Raw genomic sequence first — 10,509 nt, 5'->3', positions numbered from 1 at the left:
ACGGATGGGAGGGATCATTCTAGATCGCCCCATGCCTGACACTTCCACCATTAGGGACTCAACTATTGTTGGCTGAGGCCTTTGTAGCTGGCACGCCCGCGGCCCGGGGTGCTGCGTGACCGTCCCGTTTGACAAATAAGGAAACTGAGGCATGGAGCGGTGAGGCCTCTCGCCAGGGGTCAGGGGAGCGAAGAGCAGAGTCAAGGCCCGAGGGGATGGGGGCCAGGATGCTCCGGGGGAATACGTGACCTGGGGGTGATGGGGTTCTGGTTAGCAGCCGGGGCGNTGCTGTCTCTGTCTCTCAAATAAACTTAAGAACATTAAAAAAAATTTTTTTAAAAATTCTGTGGTTAGCTGAGAAGGACAAGGCTGCTCCTGCTGCCCTAACAGAACACCAGAGTCTGGGTGGCAGTAAGCAACACACACTGACCTCTCTCGTTTTTGGAGCCTGGGAAGTCCAAGGTCCTGGTGGAAGACCCGCTTCCCGGCTTGGACGGCTGTATTCTTGCTGTGGCCTCAGCGGTCTGCGTGTGGAGCCGGGAAGGAGGGCGAGAGCGCGAGAGGCAAACAGGGCTGGTGGGCTCCAGGAGGGACCCACGGGCCACTTCCAGTCCTGGCACTCGAGGCTTCCCTCGCGTCCCTCGACCCACCTGCGCCAGGGTCCACTTGCAGCGACCAGGCAGGGCGCGGGGTGTGGCCACCTCTCTCTAGGCCTCGGTTTCCTCTCCTGGAAAAGGAGGGTAATGCCAATTATCTGCAGACACAGAGGACTCAGGAGGGAAGGCAAATTAAGAACAAAACAAGAGAACAAATTAACAATTTTCCCTGTTTTTTAAATTTTTTGCTCCCCCCCCCCTTCTCTTCCTCCCTTCCGTTCTACCTGTCTTTTTATTCCTTCCCAGCGTTCCGGGAGCTCTTTTCTCCTCTGAAACNGTCACCTGGTCTCCAGAGCGGTGGTATAACTTTCCCCTCGCCTAACGGGGTGTGGGGAACGTCGGCTCCCGGCGTGTTTTTTACTTGGCGCTTTTGCGGTTTCTCGGTCTCCGTCTCCAGTCCTTTCCCTCCAGCCCTTTCGCCAAAGGGAACCTGTAGACCCGTCTGTTCACACCGGCGCCCCGGCTTGAAAGCACCCGCTCCCGGCCCTATTGTCTAAGTCCCTAACTTGCCCGCTGGGCTTTCTGTTACCTCCCGCCGCCACCTTCCCCAGGGCCTTTGCGCCTGCAAGTCCCCACGGGAGGNNNNCCCTCCCCCTGCCTCCCCCGCCCCTCCCCTGCACCCTCTCCATCCTCTCCCTCCCCCGCGGGAGCCGCTCTCCCGAACAATGGAGGGGAAGGTGGCGGAGGCCGCCTCAGGCCCCCTCCTGGGGCCTCTCTTGCTTCCTGGGACCCCTCTGTGGGGCCTCAGCCGAGCTGACCTGTCTCTGGGGCCGCCAGCCCTCCGTTCCGCCGCGCCGGGCCCAGCTGGGCTGGAGCTCGGGAGGGGAGTCCCCCAGCCTCGGCCTCAGTTTACAAAGGAGGAACCTGGGCGCACTGGAGTTAACCGTGTGACTCATTTAGAACCTCACGCCTTTCCGCCCCCCAGGTTCCCTTTCATCACTCTTGGTTCGGGCCTGGGTCCTGCCACCCACTAGCTGTGCCCACTGGCCGTGAGGGTGGGCAGGACTCAGCCCGCCCCGCTCTGGGCCGCGCCCCTGAACCAGCAGCACCTGCCTCACGGGGGTGGGGTGGGGGGCTCAGGCCCCATCCCGGACCTTCAGGATCAGAGTCTGCATTTTACTCCCTCCCCAGAGGCTGGTGGGAACACTAAAGTGTGGGCACCCCTCTGTGACTTAGTTTCCCCACCTGTAAAATGGGGGTGGTAAAGGCACCTCCCCCTGTGGTGCACGTGTGGGGGTGGATCTGGGTCGGGTCTGTGCGGCCTGCGGGAGCCTGATGCGGGGTCGCGCTAGTGCGCAGTGGACGTCAGGTGAATAGAAGCTCAGCCTCACTGCTGGCCCCTTTCCCCTGACCATGGCTGGTTCCCCAGTGCCCTGCCCCCGTCCCTCAGTGCCGACTAGTTCGGAGCGGTCGGGGCCCCAGCAGTGGCCTGGCCCTACAGCTGGTGTCTGCCTACCCCTAGCCGGAAACCCACACGCGGCTCCAGACACCCCAGTTCTCAGCATCAGCTTGGCGTGGTCTGGCTTTGCCAAGAGCCACACTGTGAACGAAGCATCCCACTTGAACCCAGGTCTCCCTGGGGGCTCCCCCACACCTCCACTTTACCACCCTCAGGAGATGTGTGAAAGCTACCAAGAATGGAGCCTTGGGAAATAAACTGCTAGCTCCCTCTCACTAAAGTGTAAATGGCTGAAAACACTGCCAAGGCTCCCCTCCCTGGACTAAGACTGACTCATCCTTGATGTGGTTGGTAGGTTCTTGGGGCAGGAGGGTAGGAGGTGGGGGCTACCTGGGGGTCGGGAGAGTTGTCTGGAGACCCCAGATATGTGGGTGGGTTGAGGGGGGTTGTTGGGAAGGGCGGAGCCTGGTGCCTGGCTGAACTCTGAGACCTACGAGGAGGACTTGCGGGGCCTGTGGAAAATTCCCAGGCTATTTTGGGCCGAGGTCCCCTGCTCCACCCTTTCCTGGGATCGGGATGGAGGCCTTGCTGACACACCCCTCCCTGAGGGCAGACCGGGTGGGCGTGGCTTCCTGGCTCCCTCACCTCTAGAACTGGATCCCCCTTCCCTGGCTGAGCTGTGTTGAGGACCTGGGGTGGGAGCTGGTGGCGGGGGAGGGGAGCGTGTCCCACCCCCCACCTCCTGAGACCACCTGCTTTGAAAATGCAGCCCCTGATTCACACCTCCCCTCCCCTGCTTGCTTTCTTCGCCATAACATTTTCATTGTCTGACCTACTGTGTATTTCACTAGTTTACTTACCAGCCCCGGGACCCGGGCAAGTTACTTGACACTTTGTGCCTCAGTTTTCCCATCAGTGAAATGGGGATGAATGAGCTGTGATACGTGAAGTGCTGTGAACACTGCCGGGTCCAGGACACTGTTCTTGTCCTGGCAGCTGTGGGTCTCCAGTCCCTGAGCCTCAGCTTCCGGGGGCAGGAATGTGCTGTCCTGCTTTCCATTTCCTGCGCAGAGCTGGGGGCCCAGTAACTGTTGGAAAGGATGCAGCCTTCATCCTGGTCCTCAACCTGGTCCTCGGTGCTGTAAGTGGCCCGTGTGCTCCTGGAGGGGAGGGGGCAGGCGCAGCCCTCCTTTTACACTGGTGCCAACACACAGGCCGGTGTGTGTGCGCGCAGCACAGTGGCTGTGACATGCCTTGGCTGGGGGGGGACATTGGTCCGAGTTTGCTGCAGGCCGGAGGCCCATCCCAGCCTGAGCTGCGGTGCCTGTTGCACACTGCTCGGGGCTGTGGGGAGCTGAGTGTGTGGGCTGCTCGTGGAGGCGCTAGTCACAGGGCTGGCCCTGCCCCCTCCGGCCCCGGGCTGTGCTGGTGGGTGGGGCTGGGCCTGGGACCCTTCTCCCCATCTGTGTCTGGGTTGGGGGGGGCGGCAGCTGCCGAGTTGGCTCCTGGGTGACTGGCTGCCCCCTCCCCCAGCTGTTTTCCCCGTACAGCCGGACTCTGACCCCGCCTCCCCCACACAGAGGCCATTCACTGCTCAATCTGGCCGCTGGGCCCCGGGGGTGGGCTGGCTCCTGGCCGGGGCTGCTCCAGCTGCCCAGCTGCCGGCCTCCAGCTCAGATGGCCCAGCAGAGGCAGGCAGGGTGGTGGCGAAGGTCCCGGGGTCTCCCCGCGCCCCTCCATCCTGGTTTGTAACACTGCCAGGGAGTGTGACTGTCACCACCCCCGCCCGGCCATGCCAGCAGGGGTTCACCGAGGGCACCGCCAGCCGGGGCTCCTGGTTCTGGGCCTGGCTGAGGAGGGAACCCTGCTCGGGGTGCCTGGGCAGCTCAGTAGGTTAAGCATCCGACTCTTGATTTCCGCTCAGGTTGTGATCACACCGTTTGTGGGTTCCAGCCCGGCATCAGGCTCTGTGCTGACAGCATGGAGCCTGCTTGGAATTCCCTCTCCCTCTGCCCCTCCCCTGCTCATGCTCTCCCCCCACTTCAAAATAAGTAAAAATAAAGTAAAATAAAAAAGAGTAAAAACTTAAGGATGGACCTCTGCTCTGTGCGGGCCCCAGTGCTGGGCCCTAGGGGCCTGGAGAGTCCCTGTGCGGCCCTCAGGCCCCTCACCCGCCGAGGCGAAGGAAGGCAGACACGCTCGATGTTGCTGATGTGGTCCTCCTCTCCGGTGCCCACCCTGCTGCCCCCTTGCTGGCCTGCAGCCACACCTGGGCCAGCTGTTGCCAACCACAGGGCCTTTGCATACGCTGTTCCACCTGCCTAGAAGAGCTTCCCTCTGCTTTTCAAATGGTTGGCTCTTCAAATGGTTGACAGCTGTTCAGGACCCAGCTGTCCCCTNAACCGTGAGATCACGACCTAAGCGAAAGTCGGACGCCCAACCGACTAAGCCACCCAGGCGCCCCATCTCCCTGTGTATTTCTTACTAGGCCTTCTGCAGATCTGTATTGATCTTATTTACGGATCTATTCGCCTGCTTATTCTCTGACTCCGAACTCGGGCCCTGTGCCACTAGGGCCTGGCACCAGTTAGCTCTTTGTTGAATGACCATACGATGGCAGTTACGGCCATCCTAGCTGGCACACCCTGCGCACCTGTTCTGCATAGATAGTGTGCTGAGTGCTTAGCGTGTATTGTTTCATCGCAACTTCATGGCCGCGGTGTGAGGTCAGATGTGCCTGACGCCAGAAGAGGGAAGGAGACTGGGTGGGAGAAGGGAGGGCCGTTCCCTGCTTCCCTTGGTGGCCCATCTGCTGTCCTGGGAGGGCCTGGGCAGGGCGCTCCCTTCTCCAGGCCAGCACCTTTCCCAGAACCCCAAGCGCCGGAACATTCCAGGACTCTATGACCTGTCTTGGTGGGTCTGCTGGGGCCCTGACCCCGCCAGCCGAGCAGCCGGGGCCTTTATGAGGTGGGGGCTCCCCGATCCTCCCTGGCGGCGGCTGCAGCTGAGAGAAGGGTCAGGAGGTAGCTATGTCCGTTCCTCCAGGAGGCCGGCCGGCCCTCTCCCTTCCCGCAGGGCAGCAGCACTGAGGCCAGACGGGAGTGTGGGGGCTGAGGGGAGACAGTAGGGGGAGGGGAACGGGGAGAGGTCTGGCCCTTTTGGGGGGGTAACCAGGCCTGTGCTGGGGGGGAGGTTGGGTTGCCAGGGCAGACAGGGCTCTGCTGGGCGATGGAGGTGGAAAGCCCAGGGCTCTGGGGCCACAGAGCCGGTATAAACGAGGGAGGCAGGGCTGGCGAACGGGCTGGGGGCGGGGTCAAGGCTGTCAGACCTTGGAGGGTTATTTTCCAAGAGTAGTTGGAAGGCTGGGTTGAAAAGTTTTCAGTGTGAAAACCCTGTGAGAGCCCTCCCAACCCGTCGCCCTGATTCTGGCCCGCCTGGCTCGGTGTGCCCCGGGAAGTGGGCGTTCGGGGCTCCGCCGCAGCCCTGGCTCAGCCCTGAGCAGGTGCTGGGCGACGCCCACTCGGCCGCCCCACGCTGCCGATGGGGAAATTGGCCCCGGAGACGGGAAAGGACTTCCCCAGCCCCTCTGGCTCCTGAACCCTGCTCACTCCTGGTGACCTTGAGCCAAGGCCGAGTTAGCGCGGGCACCCAGGCCGTCGGTCACGGTCACGTGTCGGCTGCAGCAGCCACGGTCGTGCTCTGCTCGTTTTGCCATGAGCAGGGCGGCAGCCGGGCCTGACCCCACCTCCCATGCAGGTTAAGGGTCACCGGGTCTGCAGTTCCTCTCGGCCAGGGACCCATGCAGGCTGCACACCGACCGAGCGGCTGGTGGGGACACGGCCTTTGCAGTGTTCCTGCCACGTTGGGTCCCTCAGGCCTGCTGTCCTGGGTGCAAGCTTGTGACAGCCCCTGGGGGGTCCAGACCTGGGGTGGGCGCCTCTCTGGGGTGTATCCAGAGTTCCTTGGAGGAGCGCTGTGTGCTGTGCCCCCCTTGGCCCCCACCTTCCGGAACCACAGTGCCTGGCACTTGGCAGGTCAAGGCTGTTGAGTCGCTGGAGCGTCATCTAGGTAGCTGGCCGTGAAGGGTCCCTGCCCGCCTGCGCTGCCCCCCTTTCACGGGTATTGACTGTGGGCCCCGAGTGTGCCGATGGCTGTGCTGCTTGCTGGGGACATAGAGGGGACGATGGCATCCGCGAGGCCAGCGGGAGCCGAGGAGGTGCCTGACCCCGCGGGGCAAGGTGGGCCCTGTTGCTGGAGGAGGTGATTCCTGTACCAAGTGAGCCTCGCGCCTGTGTTCTCCAGCCGAGAGCAGGGGTCTCCGAGGGGAGACTCAGACACGGGGTGGGCGGCAGCCGGGGCCCCCCCTTGCAGGGCACGGGCCCCTGAGAGCCCCTGGTCTCCTCCCAGGTCAGCCATGTCATCTGAGCCACCTCCGCCGCCACAGCCCCCAACACACCAGGCTTCCGTCGGGCTGCTGGACACCCAGCGGGCCCGAGACCGGTCGCCGTCCCCTCTTCGGGGCAACGTGGTCCCCAGCCCGCTGCCCACCCGCCGGACGAGGACCTTCTCCGCGTGAGTCTCGGGCTAGCCTCCTGCCCGGGTCAGGGTCACTGTATCTGGCCGTCTCTGCGACTCAGTGTCCCGGTCTGTCCTATGGGGAGGCTTGGGTTGGGGTAAGGGCTGAAGGACTGGGAAGGCACCCTGTAAACTGGAGGGCACTCCCCCAGGCCTCTTGAGCCGGTGCCAGGCTGGGGCTCTTAACAAGTAGGAAATCACTGAGGTCTTAAAGCATTGGGTTTTAACCACGCACAAGTGTCTTCCCTTGTGGCACCTCGACTTCCTCAGCTGTAAACTGGGCACAGCAGCAGGCTGGCCACAGTGCTGCGGAGGGCCTGCACGGTGCCTGGGAGCCACAGATCTCGGGCCCATGTTGTAGAGGCTGTTGCAGTCATTCGTAGCTAGTCTTGGGAGGGATGCTCAGAGAGCTTTTAGTCTAACCCCCTTTCTGGACGGAGAAACTGAGGCCTGGGGTCGTCAGAGAGTCACTCTGACTCTGAGTCTGTCTGAGAGACAGTCTTTGTGAATGGCTCCCAGAGTTGTGCAGTGCACAGCCTGCATGGCTGTCCGTGGTGGCCCTGGCTACTGTCCAGGGCACAGCTTTTGTGGGGACGCTGGGATGAGCTGGGTGTGCCCCAGGGAGAGCGGGTGGCTGTTCTGGAGGGCTGGTGGGGGCCCCTCTCACACTTTCCCCTTGTCTCTCAGGACGGTGCGGGCTTCTCAAGGTCCTGTCTACAAAGGAGTCTGCAAATGCTTCTGCCGATCCAAGGGCCACGGCTTCATTACCCCGGCCGATGGCGGCCCCGACATCTTCCTGCACATTTCCGAGTGAGTCAGGGCTGGTTTGGGCGGTTTGGGGCTGGGCAAGAAGGCAGGGGGAGTGTGTGACTTTGACGGGTGCTGCGTGTGAGGGCGTGAGTCTCTGCCTGTGACCTGTGTGTGACTGTTTGGGGGCGGGCGTGTGGGAGGCTGCAGGTGACAGTGTGTGTGTGTGTGTGAGAGAGAGAGAGAGAGAGAGAGACACTGTTGAGAACTTGTGGATGGGTCTGGTGGACGGGGAGGGGGCGCCCCTGTGAGCCGTGGGAGCTGCATTTGACCCAGAGTCTCATTTCCTGCCCGCCTCGGGGTGGGGGGCGCTCGGTGAGGCTGGGGGCTGCCTGTCCCCTCTGCTCCAGGAAGTGTGGAGCTGGGCCCTTCCTCCTGCCCCTTGCTCGCTGACGGCCTTCCTTCCTGAGTGTCTGGAGACCCTGGGGAGGCCCGGGCGGGGCCCACACATCCGCGGCCATGGGACTGGAAGTCGTCCAGCGGCCCGGCCCCACTGCCTTCTCCAGGCCGCCTTTGGCTACGTGGGGACCGAATCTGGCACCCCCGTGCCCCTGCACCATTCTTTGACGTCTGCACCCCCCAGTCTTGCAGTCCGTGGCAGGCTGAGTCCTATGCCACACGGCAGATCAGGCAATGTATAAAAACCCCGGTTTTGGAAGTGGGGTTCTATTGCCAATGTCTGTTGTGAGGGGAGAGTTATCCCTCCCTTACCCCTTCGCCCCCCCAGAGTCCTTACACCTCAGGCCTCGCACCGGCTCCCGTACAGGACAGACAGCGGGAAGGTGCTAACGCCATGCATGTGCTGTGTGCATGAACGCGTACGTGGCCGCGTAAAGGTGCCTGCCTCCTTCTGGAGGGATCTGTAGTGGCTTACAGGGATACTCGAGGTGCACCGTGAAAGTAGGTTAGTACAGAAACCACGGGGCTGGGGGCGTGTCAGCAAGATGGGCCTCCGGGGGTGCTGAGCTTCCTGGTGGCCAGATGGAAGAGGGAAACACCCTTTGCTGGGGGATTCTTCACTCAAGGCAAACCAGTTCCAGGATCTGAAGGGGATTTCCCTCTTGCTGGAGGTGTCCTCAGAGTGGGCACCTCACCAGCGTGGGCGAGATGGTGACTTGTGTCCCATGGAGAGTGGGGTCCCAGGGTGGGGACCCTCCTGAACTCGCGTTCAGCACAGAAGGGACTTTCGTGCAGGCCTGCTGGGTGTCTGGGAAGCTGGAGGGCAGAGAGGCACGCAGCCTGGGTTCTGGGGCTGTCCTGGGACCCGGGTGGCTCTCACCCGTGATGCCGACACCTTGTTCCCTCTCTCTGCCCAGACCGGCTCTCCCTGCTCTGCTGTCCACGGGCCCATGGCGCCCATTTGCCGGACAGCGTGAGGCAGCGCAGGGCAGGAGGGGCAGATGCTCTGATGGTGCGGGCTGGGGTCCTGGGTGCGGCCCGGAGCTGGGCGCCAGCCACTGAGTGCTGTCTCCTTGCCCCGCAGCGTGGAGGGGGAGTACGTCCCCGTGGAAGGCGACGAGGTCACCTATAAGATGTGCTCCATCCCCCCCAAGAACGAGAAGCTGCAGGCCGTGGAGGTGGTCATCACGCATCTGGCCCCGGGCACCAAGCACGAGACTTGGTCCGGCCACGTCGTCAGTTCCTAGGACACGCCGGAAGCGCCCCTTTTCCTGGGCCCGCGGGAGACTCTGGGGTGGAGGAGGAGGCAGAACCAAACTGCAGATGACGATCCACCGCTGGAGACGGGGCTTCAAAGGGGGCAGCGCGGTCCCTTTCCAGCATCTTCCGGAGGAAGGGGTGTGGGGGGCAGGCACGGGGGTGCTCGCGGCCACCAGCACGGCCTCGGACCATTGCAACAGCCTCTCACCATCTGAAAAGCATTAAAAGCATGGAAAAAGGAGGGGCGCCCGCTGGTGGCTGAGTGGATGGTTCAACCCCAGCCTCGGGAGGATTGGGGGGTGGGGGGGTGGGTCAGGTGGTGCTTCTCCAGCCCACAGAGTCCCTCATGCCTCTCCGGGGGCTCAGAATCCCCAGATGCAGCCCGCCCTGGGGCGGATGGGAGGCGCTGCACATTTCCTGGGGTGAATTCCACGCATACACCCACCTTCGCGTCTCTGCTTGGCCCCGGGCAGAGCAGGCTCTTTTCTCTTGGGTCTGTTTGGTTCGTTCTAGGGGAGCCAGCTTCCCCGGGCAGGGCGGCGGGGAGAGTGGGCGTCTTTGGTGCCTTTTCAGTGCGAAGAGTCCCAGCTGGGCGCCTGGGGAAAGGGGTGCCTGCTGCAGCCCTGAGCCCTCCCGTCGGCCACGCCCTGCTCAGCTGAATCCTCTCTCAGGAGCCTGGTCTTCCCCTTCTGCCCTCAATTTAGCAGACATCTCACAGCCCTGGTCGTTTAGGTGGTGGGTCAGGGTCGGCGTGGGAGTGGGAGGGACTTTGTTTAAATTCAGGCCTTGGTTCAGATCCTTCCAGATCAGAGGAGTCGGTCGGTGGTGGCTCGCTTCTCGACAGCCTGGTAAAGTCAAAACTTGGGGAGAAAATGCACCCTTGGTGATGGGGTTTTTCTGAAAACTGGTGTTAAATGCTGAGGATCTTTTTCTTTTCTTTAATAACCAAGGCTCTCCCCGGGAGCCAGCCCTGTGCGCGCTTGGCTGCCGGCGTTTCGAACCTTTGTGGGTTATTTTCCGTAAGCAAATGTTTAGGGTTTTCTTTGCAGTGGTTTGGTTTGGCTCTAGTTGTGATTTAAAAATAGGAATAGCTGGATAATAACGTTTGGAAATCTGTGGCTTCTGTGTACTCAAAGGTCCGTTTTGTCAAGAGTTGCAGGGAAGTGAACCTAGTAAAGCTGGCTTGGGGGTCGGGGAGCTGGGCGGCTCAGTCGGTTAAGCATCCGACGCTTGGCTTCAGCTTAGCTTATGATTTCATGGTTTGTGGGATGGAGCCCCTCGTAGGGATCCACACTGTTGGTGCAGAGCCTGCTTGGGATGCTCTCTCTCTCGCGCTCTCTCTCTCTCTCTGCCCGTCCCCTACTCTGTCTCTCACTCTCTCAAAAAAACAAAAACAAAAACAAAAACATAGCT

General features: G+C 61.9%; 2 protein-coding genes across 5 annotated transcripts in view; one reads left to right on the top strand and one right to left on the bottom strand.

The window, feature by feature from the left end:
• LITAFD (LITAF domain containing) overlaps nt 1-934 on the bottom strand; it is a 13,924-nt gene extending 12,990 nt beyond the window's left edge. For 2 of the 3 annotated variants that reach the window (XM_077773306.1, XM_077773302.1), the window contains exons 1-2: nt 881-934; nt 431-727 (exon numbers count right to left, since the gene is read on the bottom strand). The gene's annotated coding sequence lies outside the window, so the exon portion shown is untranslated. The remainder of the gene's footprint in view (nt 1-430; nt 728-880) is intronic. The other variant, XM_077773303.1, reaches the window with a different exon arrangement.
• Nucleotides 935-4,983: 4,049 nt separating this feature from the next.
• CARHSP1 (calcium regulated heat stable protein 1) lies at nt 4,984-9,173 on the top strand. Of its 2 annotated transcripts, none has more exons than XM_077773257.1 (4): nt 4,984-5,022; nt 6,463-6,627; nt 7,318-7,440; nt 8,921-9,173. In XM_077773257.1, the coding sequence occupies exons 1-4, from the start codon at nt 5,018-5,020 to the stop codon at nt 9,081-9,083; spliced, it is 456 nt and encodes a 151-aa protein (XP_077629383.1). In that variant the 5' UTR covers nt 4,984-5,017; the 3' UTR covers nt 9,084-9,173. The 2 variants fall into 2 exon arrangements, with proteins under 2 accessions (XP_077629383.1, XP_077629384.1); XM_077773258.1 differs by having other exon boundaries at nt 5,021-5,078.
• Nucleotides 9,174-10,509: the final 1,336 nt, after the last annotated feature.

The sequence above is a fragment of the Crocuta crocuta genome, unplaced genomic scaffold (assembly GCF_008692635.1).
Source record: "Crocuta crocuta isolate KB4526 unplaced genomic scaffold, BGI_CrCroc_1.0 scaffold16, whole genome shotgun sequence".
NCBI classification, from domain to species: domain Eukaryota; kingdom Metazoa; phylum Chordata; class Mammalia; order Carnivora; family Hyaenidae; genus Crocuta; species Crocuta crocuta.
Note: the sequence above shows the minus strand (reverse complement) of the source record. Positions and strands in the feature narration are given on the sequence as shown.